At 40.2% G+C, this 13,582-nt stretch overlaps 2 protein-coding genes across 5 annotated transcripts; both read right to left on the minus strand.

Annotated features, from left to right (window-relative positions):
• Positions 1-140: 140 nt before the first annotated feature.
• Positions 141-6,401, minus strand: LOC135609647 (uncharacterized). 4 transcript variants are annotated; one of them, XR_010485828.1, is made up of 4 exons: positions 5,891-6,031; positions 2,029-2,368; positions 1,306-1,943; positions 141-1,202 (listed from the first exon to the last, which is right to left on the minus strand). XR_010485828.1 is itself a non-coding variant. In XM_065103107.1 (3 exons), the coding sequence occupies exons 1-2, from the start codon at positions 6,299-6,301 to the stop codon at positions 5,288-5,290; spliced, it is 576 nt and encodes a 191-aa protein (XP_064959179.1). In that variant the 5' UTR covers positions 6,302-6,367; the 3' UTR covers positions 1,636-2,368; positions 5,286-5,287. The 4 variants fall into 4 exon arrangements, 1 of the variants encoding a protein (XP_064959179.1); XR_010485826.1 differs by lacking the exon at positions 141-1,202 and adding exons at positions 2,479-5,071; positions 5,286-5,452 and having other exon boundaries at positions 1,636-2,368; positions 5,891-6,368; XR_010485827.1 differs by lacking the exon at positions 141-1,202 and adding an exon at positions 2,479-5,071 and having other exon boundaries at positions 1,636-2,368; positions 5,891-6,401.
• Positions 6,402-6,771: 370 nt separating this feature from the next.
• LOC135609648 (tryptophan synthase beta chain 1) lies at positions 6,772-11,630 on the minus strand. The gene is made up of 5 exons (XM_065103108.1): positions 11,251-11,630; positions 9,731-10,087; positions 8,565-9,007; positions 8,369-8,463; positions 6,772-7,117 (listed from the first exon to the last, which is right to left on the minus strand). The coding sequence occupies exons 1-5, from the start codon at positions 11,593-11,595 to the stop codon at positions 6,942-6,944; spliced, it is 1,416 nt and encodes a 471-aa protein (XP_064959180.1). The 5' UTR covers positions 11,596-11,630; the 3' UTR covers positions 6,772-6,941.
• Between the last annotated feature and the right edge of the window lie 1,952 nt (positions 11,631-13,582).

The following is a 13,582-nucleotide window of genomic DNA, read 5'->3' on the forward strand; positions in this document are numbered from 1 at the left end:
GTAGTATAATCAATCTTGCCTAATTCATGTGACATTCTTACTATACTTTCTCATAAAGGATCCGTAACTTTTGTACAGTCTCAAAGGATTTATATACACATTTGATGTTGCACTGATTATTATTAATGAGTAGATTAAAATTTCATGAAGCCAATCGATTTTTAAGCAAAGAGTCATTTTCACAACTACATTTTTTTAAAGTATATTTTTACTATAAAAAAATAGTTATAATTTATTTTGTTTATAATTAATTTATATTGGATCGGATCTAAAAATTATCTCATTGGCTTACCGCCATTTCCTCCGAATGGTTCAGTGGCGAAGCCTGCGGTGAAGGGCCCCACGTCTATTCTCTCACTCTGTTCTGTCAACAGCTCGCGATTGCAAAAGCGCTGCTGGAGGCCACTCTTCTCCTCCTCCATCGGCTCCTCCTCCTCAGCTAGCTACATCTATGGCGCTAATTATCCTCTTTCACTCTCTCCTCGATCCATTGCGGTAAATTTGCCGCGGATTTTGACTGCGGGAGCGTGAAACATTCCCACCTCCCTGTTCCTTCGTCCTCCGTTCATCACGACGACCGGCGTCGAACAGTTCTGATGGCCGAGTCAAGTGACTGTGCTCCCCCATCCGCTCTTATCTGGGAGGAAGACGGGCCGGGTTTGGATGACGAAGACGACGACGGTGTCCTGAAGAATGACATGGCGGCGCTCTGCAACGAGATACTCGCCCTGGAAGCAGACGGCGAATACGTAGAGTGGCTGTTGAGCAGAGAGAAGGATCGCGAGAGCAGAACTCGCGACTCGTCGCCCGAGAGCTCGTGCGACCCCGCTCGTTCTGGTGCCATTCGATGGATTGTTGAAGTCGGCTGTCATCTGTCGATACGTCGATCGGTTCCTTCGTCTCTTGGATTGTCTGTTCCTGATGGGTTCCCCCTTCGGTTTCTCTTGCAGGCGCAGCGCTGTTTCCGATTCGGATTGAGAACGGCGTACACCGCGGTGGCGTACTTTGACCGCTTCTTTGCGCACAAAACCATTGACACAATGGTCAGTGCCGCACGCGATCCATTGTTTGTTTCTGTTTAAATGCTTTGTCGACTGAAGCTTCTGGTTCATGGATGGAGCAGAAAGGCAAAACCTGGGCACTCGAATTGCTGTCGGTGGCATGCTTGTCGTTGGCGGCGAAGATGGAAGAACACAGCGCGCCTGCGGTCTCAGAATTCCGAGTGAAAGGCTACAGATTCAGCAGCGAAGCAGCACAGAGAATGGAGCTTTTTGTCTTGAGTACATTAGAGTGGAGGATGCTTACCGTCACGCCTTTCGCTTATCTGAATGTCTTCGCATCCAAGTTTGATGAACGTGGACAGAAGGGATTGATATCCAAAGCCATCGACTTCATCTTTGCAGCTATGGAAGGTTGGTAACACTCGCTTAATCTGATACCTATTGATCTTTAAAGCCAAAGGAAGCTTGAAACCATAAGATCGATAAGTGCAGTGATGAATTTAGTGGATTTCCAACCATCAACTATAGCTGCTGCAGCAGTTCTCGCTGCATGGGATGCAAGGTTGACTAAAAGGTTGGTGGAATCCAAGACGAGTCTACTCTCGTGCTGTGGATCGTTGGACGCCGTAAGTCCTGAAGCTATAAGCTATGCATATATTGGTTTCTTAGGAAATAGAAGTTGACTCATGTGTTAATGCACCAACATGTTTGTGTGGACAGGAGTATGTGTTCTCCTGCTACAGTCTCATTGTTCTCGAGTCACACAAGGAGAAGGCGAGAGCAGCGACGTTTCTGGCTTCATCCGGGACATCACCTGCAAACTGTGAGAGCACCACCGACACCGGCACCGGCAGCACTGTCTCTCTTGCGACGACAAGCAGCAAGAGAAGAAGGTTGCAATGATCCGAGTGGAAATCGGATGCTAATGGACCATGACATGTTCTGCAACAAAAGTACGGTTTATTAGCTAGCTTCATAGAAGTATGGCTTTGAGGACCTGGGCAGAGAAGGGGGTAAAAGACGTAGCTCAAAGTGAAAGGAAGGCCGGCCGAGTGCAGTAAAAAAAGTCCGGAGGAAGACAGCACATCCCCGAGGACAGAAGCCATCGAGTGACTTTGTAGGAATGAATTGCGAGTTGTCCTTTTGTTTCCCATCTCTTGTCACTCGTCCATGAATGCTTGCCCCCTTCTTTTACTTGTTTCTTATGCTTGGTGTTGGAAGTGGTGAAGCTGATGGTCTCAGAGCAACGAGAGGCTTCTGGTGCTATCGGATGCAGCAGCTGTGCCAGGCGGCTGCACTGTGTTTGGAATTGCTCGGCGCTTCCTGTTGCTGCTTTGTGGCGTGCCACCAGCTTCAGATTCCAGTCACTGTTCAATTCCAAACCATGCTTCATCAGTACATAATTTGCTCAAAAAGCCTTAAACCTAAAACAAGAGTTCAAAACTAGCAGTGTCCATCTGTATCCACAAAAGATAACCTGGCTAAAACTGGTTTAATATATGGATCATCCACCACTTTATATCACTGGCAGGAGTATGACAAGCATCCAAGGTTCACTGCAACTCGTAGCATATAGAAGAGTCAAGTTGACTCACAAGGAGGACTTGAATGGCTACCTCAGAGAACTTCTTCAGTGCCCACCACCTGCTCCTGCAGTTAATTTTCCTTTCCTTGCGAGGTGTACTGACCTGAGCAGCATGTGGGTGATGATGTTCTCCACCCCCCTTGTATGTAAACAGGTGTCGCTGATATATATAGTTTCATCCCCTAATAACACATTCAAAGCAGGACTGGAACATTGCTGCTTAGAACTATTGGTACACAGGCACAACAGCAGCAGAAACGGAGAACAATCGAATGGGTAGCTTGACCTGAGTGTTACATGCATGAATCCTATGGCTCTAAAAGAAAGATTGCTTCAGAGGGGGAGTCACGCAAAACTTTGCAAGCCAATGGTCTGTGTTCTCAGGAAAAGTAAATGAAAAGCTAAGACTTAACCAGCTCAAGGAGGACAGGAGAAAAAAAGGGCTCAGTCATAAACTCGCATTTAATGATTCATCAAAGCAAGGAGGCAACGACCAGAAGAGCTCAGTGTAGAACGAAGTACTGCCTACAGTGTTCTTTAGTTGCATGCTGTAGATGGTAGCAATTGGCTGTTAGACAAGTAGAAGGGTTTCCTAATGGCAATGTGCACTCTGTGATTTGTAGTGATTACAGATTATGAGTTTTAGATTTCTGGCAAAATTTTGTTGCACACCAACTACCCACTCGTATGACATGTCAATGACTATGAACTCACTAGCTCTGCTGGTTCTCTTGTTCTGTCCCTTTTCTTTTACTAGAAGAAAAAGGTGGAGTCATCGAAATCTATCTAAAATGTGATAATGTTTGCTCCTTTAAACGACAGAGATTACAAACATGCCTTCACAAAACTACACCATACTGCATCAGAAAAAGTACATCTAGTTTTTCTGCTATGACTTCATAGGTTTGTAAATATATATCATTCACTCACAGCATGACTATCCACAACCTTCCACTTTCCTCACTAGAGGAACTTTTGGCTTCTATCTCCAAATCTTGATTGCCTCTAAAGGTTTACTCTATTCACACCAAAGCTATAGTGATACATATTAACTATTTGAAGTTTCTCTATAACTAAAAGCTCCATAGATGATTCATCTCTTATTTCAGTCATGTTACTGAGTGTTCATTCTTTTCAGCTACTATATCATCTCATCTAAGTTTGTCTTTGCTTTGTCTTTGACCAATACAATTACTATGCCTCCCTATATTTCGCGACTCTCCACGTAACGAGTCGATTTAATGAAAACTCAACCCTAACTTTTCTGCGGTCATGATTATCTTCATCATGATGCATTTGGCAAAGTCCAGATGACCATATAATAATAAAAGAAATATTAGTAGATGATTAAGTTGACACAGAGTTGCAGACTCATAATTCTGAACAAAAGAAATATATATCTTCCAACTCTACCACAGCTGTCCACAAGCACAAATATACCTTTGAACAGGAAGAGTAGCTTAGAAAATGGTTTAAAATCTTCAAGTGAATGACGGCATAAAGACAGTTAATTTTGCCACAAAGATATAGGGGAAAAACCTTTGAAAATAACAAATACATTTATTGCTCTGTTATCTCCTTTAATATTAACATTATTGAAATCCCACGTCCGAAATATGGCAGATCAAAACAGAAAATGATGGCATCAATGAAGTCAATGAAGGGGTGTCTGTGGAACCACAGGAAACTGAACAATTATGAATAGGAAAGTGATGATCAGAGCAACGACACACATACACATTACTTTCCAATGTGCCATGAAACACACCTACCTTCTCCATTTTCTCTGCACCTGATCTCTTTGATTGCATGCACAGGAGCATAATATGATGAGACACTCACAGGACCCCAATTATGTGAAAATATGTAATCGATCAATTTAGGGAATGATCAAAGAGATACTTTCCATCTTGCAATTTGAATCATTCATAAAGTAGATTCCTCTAGTACAACAATGAAACTATAGTCAACCGAGGAGCAACACCTGTTCTAATGTGTTTTGAGCATAAATACAAAATGAAATTAGCTTTCTACATGCAGGGTTATCTAATGTGTTCAGGAGTTGAGGAACTTCATTTTGTAAATATATCTTATGCTGAATGGAAGAGTATCAACTGATGACACTGTAACTGTCCACTACTTATTTGATATTTTCTTAATAGAAAGAATGCCACTTCTCTCAAGAAACATGAATATTACTCTAGAAAGCTAGCAAAGTTTCTGCCATAATTTAATACTGATGAAGCAACCAATAGACAAGACTTTTTTTTTTTTTTTTTTCTATCAGAGGTGCAATTTTTCCATGATCATGCAAGTTTTGCTTCAGTGATGTCTCTGAACCAATCCCTGATTCTCGAGTTTTCTGGCATTGTAGGCAACCAAAATATTGCGCTTGGTGCAGAGGATGGTTTTAATACTTGGTCAACCAAGAGCAGTGCTGATATTGGATTGACAAAGCCAGATAATAGTGCACTGTGCATTGCTCCTGTTAATACAAAATCGTGGTTTCATTCAAACATAAAGTGTAATTTTCTAATGTATAAGGTTGAAATGCACAGTTTTATCTCTGTTAGACAAAAAGACTATTTTTGCAACTTGGGGATTGATCACTTGCATAGCTAAATGGTAATGTGAGTGAATTACCATGAATCTACTGTTGGCAATTAAAACAGAAATGTCAGGGATGTCAATTACATCACCTTTAGGACTTAAATCTTTTGCCCCATTTAATAAGAAGCTGTTCTATGTCAGCATCCATTCTAGTCCCTCTACCTCCCCACACCAACATGTGAGCCAAATCGCCCACCGATGATCCATCTACCTCGTGCACCGCCTTGAATCCCATCCTCGTGTAAAACCTCACAAGCTAACAGGAGAACTATGTCAGCGAACAGATAATGAACCCCCAATACATATATAATGGATATAATGCTTTAAATTTTTTTATAATTTGTTTCATATATATCAACTATTGTTACCCTTCTCCTTTCTCCCTGCTCAAACCATACTTCCACCTCATGACCTTTTCAATCCTACTAATATTTCCTGAATTCGACTTGTTCTTAGAGTTTATTACCACATATGCGAAGATGTCAAAGATTGTTCGTGAAATTCTACAAATTTTATTAATATATATGCTAAGGAAGAAAAAGAACTTTATAGCATGTATGCAATTCCATGTGTGTTGGGCTAAACATGCAATTTAGACGTTCCCTAAAGCACTATAATATAATGCAAATAGCTGACTACAGTTTAATGACCAGGGTTTTGGGAGAGGGATATATCATATACATTACTTATGTACCTTGGAATGAAAGAGAGGCGAGTCGTTTATGGCGAGGAGCTCGGCCCGGCGGCAACCTCGGTCGAAGCCGTGGCGGACGGCGGCGGCACCAATGAAGAGGCCGAAGCCGAAGATAGAGCGGTCCATGCGGAGCGTGTCCTGGCTGAGCCTCATGGAGTCCAGGTGCAGCACCTTGCCCCCGACCCACGGCCTGACGACACCTTCTGCCCTCCCCAGCTCCGCCCCGCCCTCGGCCTCCGCCCGCACGCGGAAGAAGGGCCCCAGCGACTGGAGGCGGAGGCGGAGGCCCTGCGTCCGGGAGGCGTCCATGATCTCGGACATAGTGGGCATCGACGCCGACCTCTGGGAGGCGTCCGGCAGCAGCGGAGTCATGGGCGATACTTGAGTGCGAACGAAGAAAGAGGACGCCATGGGAGCAGCGAGCCCAAAGCGTCCGGTGGCGAGATATGAAGGAAGGGTAGCGGATCAGGGATTGCTGTGGACCCCGTGTGGTTTCCTTGATAACCATATCCTCCGTTCGTGTGCGGCCAACGTCGCCACATCACAAACGGACACACACAAATATATATATATATATATATATATAAATTTTTTCATGAAAGTGATTTTTTATATTTTTATTATATGTACATTATATATCGCCAAGATTAAAATATTAACACCATGCCATATTTAAGCATGACCTAATAAAATTCATACTTTTCACGACCTTAAATTATTTCTGATATTCTTTTTCTTAGTTTTATTCAGAAAAAGAGTTGTGGAAAGAAGAGACTACTAAAAACAGCAAATGAGAGATGAATATTCTCACCGCTGCAATTGCTGTGTGTGAGGATGAAAACCATGTCATTTCATTACTAACCAGGTGGTCTACGAGCATGTTGAGTACTCGAACATATATTGCTGAGGAAACTTAGTTCGTTCCATAAAAAATACAAGACACTGTAATACAGAGTAGCAGCAGAATTTATTGATAGGTAATAGCAGTTTAAACAAGGTTCGCATACTACAAGAGACCCAACTGCTGCAAGTATAAGGATTGACAAGGGCTCTATAGCTGGAGATGTTTAATGGCGGTTTGGACATCCTTGTCACCTCTGCCACTGCAGCAAACCACCACCTTCGTGCCGTTGGGCAGAGTTGGACAAAGTACTTCCAGGTGAGCCAGCGCATGAGAAGTTTCAAGAGCTGGGATGATACCTTCCAAACGAGACACTCGCTTGAAAGCTGAGCAACAGCAGAAGCAGGAAAACATCAGTTAGCAAAAATCAGAAAATGGCTGTAGGAACACTAGTAACAAGCAGCAGTGTCTTTGAATGCAAGCAATTAAAGGATGCAGGGGTTCATATTCACTGCAATCATGAAGTTGATCCCAATTATTTAGAATCTATTCAGTAGCAGAAAGCTGATTAAAGATGTTTCTGAGATATCTTCTGTTCCACATCTGGCGCTCCATTACTAGGCCAAACTTGGAGGTTCAAGCACATAAAAAGTGACTTTTGCTAATTGTATGCAAACTAAACCAGTCAATGGTACATCCCTAAATGCTTTGCATGCATGTTATCGACTTCTCTTCAACTCACAAATGACTTAGTCCTTGAAACTTGTGAATTTTTCTGGTAAAAAACAATCATTACACTTCAGTATTAGATTAATATACTACTCAGCTTCATCTTGAAGATATACTTCACATCTTTCTTTGATTGAATTCTCTGCAGCATCAGATGATGTTTTATCGATCAATTCCTTTCACCTCCACTTAAATGCTTTACTAGAATACATCCTGGGCATTACTCATCTTTTCCAGCCCTGTCAAATGCACATATATGTGTAATGTATGCATACATAAAAGGGGCATAACCGGTGCATGAGGCTCCCACCAATGCGGGGTCTAAGCAGGGTATAATGTCCGTACACATGCAGACAATAAATCAAACTCGGACATGCATATGATATTCAGATTCGAAGACAGGAACGAAGAAAGCTATTTTCTTAATTAAATCATATAGCGGTGAAAAAGCAAAGAGAAACTGAGGATATATATATAAGAAGGTTATAACACTTCTGATGTGGCTACGGGTGCTTCTATTGACTTTTGGAAGACCACAACTATCGACATCTAAAGTCATTGATATATGATCATAGAATGTGTGAAGATGATGACTATCCAACACAGGTTCATCAGGATTGAGACAAGAGTCAAGGTAGCAATGATCTCAATACATGCTTCACACGTAAAATTTCGAATAATATAATCCCATTGTCCTCTTTACTTTTATCCATGGTCCATCTCTTCCTATTTTTTTGCTACCTTCTGCACCCATATGTTGGCCCGTAAACTATGAAAAAGTGATAATTTGACTCCCTCTCTATCACAATTATACACACTACGAATAGGTGGTACCATTACCATTTAAATGGATATAGTTAAAACTAGAATAGAACAAAATAAATGCAGAAATTAATAAATTTTATTACCTTCCAAAGCCTCTTGATCTGTGACGCTATTGTATTCAGCACGTCCAAGATCCTTCAAATAGCTATGCTCAGGTCCAACGCCAGGATAATCCAAACTATCATATGAGAAATAAATTATCCGAGTTAACTGACAGTTCATAGAACAATGATGCTACTGAAAACTGCATAGATCCAATAAATACAGAATCATACTGACCCAGCACTTATAGAATGGGGCTCAATTATCTGACCATCATCATCCTGGAGCAAATAACTCATGGCACCATGAAGAACCCCCACCTCTCCCTTTGTTAAAGTTGCTGCATGCTTTCCGCTGTCTAATCCAAATCCAGCTGCCTCTACACCGACTAACCTTACATCTGTATCATCAATAAATTCATGGAAGAGTCCCATGGCATTTGAACCACCACCAACACATGCAACCAGCACATCTGGTTTCCCACCCCATTTCTCTAATGCCTGTTTTCTCGTTTCTTTGCCAATTACTGCATGAAATTCTCTAACCATCATTGGATATGGATGTGGGCCTGCAACAGACCCTAAAATGTAATGTGTTGTTTCTACGTTGGTCACCCAGTCACGTATAGCCTCCGAAGTGGCATCCTTTAGTGTAGCAGTGCCAGAATGGACAGCTCTTACCTGCATGGAATTAACCATAATCATGGTGACATTAATGTATTGATAAATGCCATAAACAACCACAAGAATCAGGAAACTGTAGCTCTTTTCAGATTGACTCCCATATCATGTATCTCCAAATTTCCAATTTGCAGCATACTACGATACCAGCCAAGGAATGAAGCAAGATATATCAAATTCTTTAATAAAAAACCTAATAAGCATGTCAGAATTGAAAATCAGTAAACTTAGCATTATTATCACAAAAAACTCTCAAGTAAAAAAAAATTGATTACACTAATATGTTTTTAATAATTAGGAGATATCTTAACTTGAAAAATATTTGCAGACTCAAATGTATAGTCTGAGCAACCAAAGGAGTTATCTTATGAAGGACTTGAGAATATACAACTAAAACAACATTGATGTCATGAGAATATGGAAGGAAACCATTCAGACAAAGGTGGTCTATTCTCATATATCGGCAACCAAAAGGCACTAATTTTCCAACTGTTTAGCAGAAAATCATAGTAACTGCTTAAATTGTTCACTCCAGTGTTGAAACAATGCAGCTTGTGGTTGTTGAATTTGAGACATTATTCCCAAATAGCAAGCATGCAATTGCATGATGGTCGACAATGTCATGTTATGCTTGATATATACTAAGATAATGATGCTAGACAAATCCTCTGCCCCAAACCTGATGTCCCACTGTGTACAATGTCTCATATAATATATACAAACCTCTGCTCCAAGAAGCCTCATTCTGAACACGTTGAGGGCCTGTCTCTCCATATCTTGGGCACCCATATAGACAATACATTCCAAACCAAATCTAGCGCATACTGTAGCTGTGGCAACTCCATGCTGACCAGCACCTGTCTCGGCTATGATGCGCTTCTTTCCCAATTTTTTGGCAAGTAAAGCTTGTGCAACAGCATTATTAATCTTGTGGGCACCAGTATGATTGAGATCTTCCCTCTTCAAATAAATGTGTGGGCCCTCACCATTAGGGCGCCTATAATGGTCTGTGAGCCGTTCTGCAAAGTAAAGCGGACTTTCTCGGCCAACATAATCTTTAAGAATCCCATCCAATTCTTTCTGTAACAAAGAAACTAAAATAAGGAATGAGGGAACCAGAAAATGTGAACCTAGCAATCAATCAGTAGTAGACAATGCAGGAGTCACACTTATAGATAATCATTGCATGATGTAATAAGAAGTCTGAAATAACAGTGCAGACAGACAAAGCCCACCCCAAATTTCTACTCAAATATTTAGTTTTTATAGCATTTAGACTTTAAATAAGCATCCTAGACAGTCAAGAAGAATTTCAACTAATTTGAAGGTCAGAGCCAAATAGCCAATGCAAAAGAAATGAATGCATTAAACAAGCTAGTCATTCCTCCGTAACAAAACAGTTCAAACAAAAAAACAGCAACAGTAAATGTGACAATGTCCATCTCTGACCACAACGACATCAGAATTATGAGAAGATTACCAAGGATATTCAACTGACAGAAAATGATCTGACATGAAAGGATTCACATAAAAAAAATCATGATTAGATATCTGATTATCTGGAAGCCCATGTCACACGGCTTGATCAAGTAGACCAGTAGTTCTAGTATACTGTTCCATCTAAGAAATTTTCACAGAAGATGAGTCACAGACGTTTAACCAGTGTTTCTCTAAAAGTGAAGCAGCAATACTAATAAATGATAGGAAAGTTCAACCAGCAGGTACTCAGAAAGTCAATGCAGGTTATTCCGAAAATGATTAACATGCAGGTAACTACATATATGAGATTCAATGAAAATGTAAATGATCCTCGCACCATCTTATTAACTTCAAATCTAAATCAAGATATGAAACAAAGTACCACGATCATGATCCAAAACCTCAAAAGAGTCCATTTGTCTGACAAAAAAGAGAAAAAACAAGCCATAAGGCATAAATGATGAATCCTTCCTTGATCTTTTATGATCAGAAGGGAAGGCACAATTTTTTATTCTAAAAGAAAATAAATAACACAGCGAATCCAAAAATGAAACAGAAAGGAGCAAATCCTATTCACTTCATAAACAATAGCAATCCCGTCATCGTTTCTGAGTAGCTTTAGAATCGATCCATATCGAACGAAAACCCAAAGTATAATATGCGGCCAAAGATTGGCAAAGACCAAATCTTTTGAGTGGGTCAACGGTGCAAGAAGCATGTATAACCATTCAGACTACAAAGTTACAGATAAAACATAATCCGACCTGGAAATCTTCATCCTTCGAGACAGCCCAGAACGCGGCCTCGAGCTCGGAGAGTGCATACATCAGTGTCTCCGGCACGTACTTTCCCCCGAACCGCCCGAAGCGGCCGAACGGATCTGGCCTCAGTCCGACCCCGGGCGTCCTGTTCTCCGCCGCCTCAACGACCGTGGCCCCATTGGTCATCGTGCACGACACGGCAGAAGCGAGCGCCGGCCGCGGAGCGGAGGAAAACCGCCTCGGCCTCTCAAGACTCGGAGGAACTCGCACGCCGAAGAAGGCCGACGGCGGCGGCTTGGTGAGACCGAGGTTAGGGTTTCCGAGGACGGAAGTCGCGGTAGCAGCCATTGAGGCAGTTGTCGGGTCAGTTTCATTACCTCTATTCGGTTTCCGTCCGGCTCACCGCATATAAGGGCATGTCATCCCGCGACTCAAGCCCTGCACACGAGTAAAGGCATAGGAAACTGTGATCTGAACCGTTGATATCGAACACATGAAGGAAACGAATGGAAGATCGAGTTTGTGCATACGATCTCTTTATGAGGCAATGGTGATATGTGATCATCCTGATTCTTACTATATCGTCACTGCATTTTTTTCTGATATGTCTTCAACTGTTTCCTTCTTTTTCTTTTTCTCTTTTTTTGTGTGCTTTTTCTGTCTGATTGAATTGCTTTATTAAGTATTTTGTGTTCAATTTTTTTTCTTTTTTGTGGCGAGAATTCATAAGGTGAATCCCGGATAGGGTCTTCTATGACGCAACACTTGACACGTGGTTCAATTAATTTTTGTCCGTGTAAAGGCAAATATGTTTAACTTATTTTCCTCTTATTTATTTATTTATGGGTAATTTATCCAAAAATTCTTAATGAGTTTTTTAATAAAAGAGCGGCCCTTTTTTTCATATAGGACCAAAAGACCCTTCATAAAGTTTAAAAAAGACACCCAATATTCATAGATGTTGGTTGGTGGTTTATTTAGGTTGAACTGATTTATTAGATTTAAATCATATTAAATTAGTTTAAAAAATTTTAAGTATTTAATTTATTATCATGGCTTAGATTGTCCTTCATTTTTTTCTAAATCACTTTTCTATCTATTTCATCGATACAACAAAGATGTGCAAGAAGATCATTATTGTCGACCTTTTAATCGGTGATAGTTGTTATCATCGTCATTATTGTTACCAATATAAAACAGGGATAAAGTGAGTTTTAGCTTTCTTTATAGCAATAGCAGGTGGGTGTCGTCAAAGAGGAGAGGAAGGGGTTTTGCTAATGACTACGATAGCGATACTATCAATGTTAATTTCTTGCCAACAAGTTATCATTAGAGAGGAAAGGAACAGGGGTCATGATTATTGTTGGCAATAAGATAGGAGGTGGAAACAATATGTGGGTCTTGCTATTTGTAAATATTAGAGAAGAGCAAAAGATTTCACTATCAAAAGGAGTAAAGGAGTTCGTTGCTACCAGAGAAGAGAGGATGTCATTATCATTCATTAAAGGGGCTAAGGAGGGAGAGGAGCATTGGTTGCCATCAATTACATAAGAGTTACAATAATTTGGTGTAATCCTCATATAAACCTTTTATCTTTTGATTCAAACTCAATCAGATATGTTTTGTAGGATTCGACCCAGATCCATTTGACTAAGATCGTAATCACAATTGACTAAGATCGCAATCACAATTGAACTAAACTAGCTCTTAGATCGACCCGATTTAAAAAAAATGATCAAACTAATTTGAAGAGTACTTTTAAAATTTTAAACAAAGGGGCATCCCTGATAAAAATAAATAAATATGGAGCGCCATCTAATAAAACCTCATAATTATTTTTTTGATAAATTATCCTTTATTTATTATATTTTTTTTCAAAAAATAACAATTTGTGAGCAGAAGGTTTCAGCATTGCATATAATAATATTATATTATGAAGCAGCTGTTAATAGTATGATAAATGAGAAATTTTTGTATCATTAAAATAACTCAAAGGGTTGTTAAATAGTTGACAAAAATTCTCTCCCTCAAGACTTGCTTATTTTACTACATTATGAAGCAAGCGGTGAATCCTATATTCCTTTTAAGGGTAGCATATCTTAATTTTGTTTGGTAAAAGAAAATTTCTGAGCCACGTTGACTTGTGTCACACACCGTTGTCAACGAAATAATTTGTCAAATTATTGAGAATTTAATTTGTTTGGCCTCTTTATTGTGTCCTACTAAAGTAAGATATGTGAGCAGTAAGCAGTCTGCTATTAGAGCAGATGTCAAAATAAGCTAATTTCATGTCACACGATATACACATCTTTCATATTCTACCAAATATATCAAT

The sequence above is a fragment of the Musa acuminata genome, chromosome BXJ2-4 (assembly GCF_036884655.1).
Source record: "Musa acuminata AAA Group cultivar baxijiao chromosome BXJ2-4, Cavendish_Baxijiao_AAA, whole genome shotgun sequence".
NCBI classification, from domain to species: domain Eukaryota; kingdom Viridiplantae; phylum Streptophyta; class Magnoliopsida; order Zingiberales; family Musaceae; genus Musa; species Musa acuminata.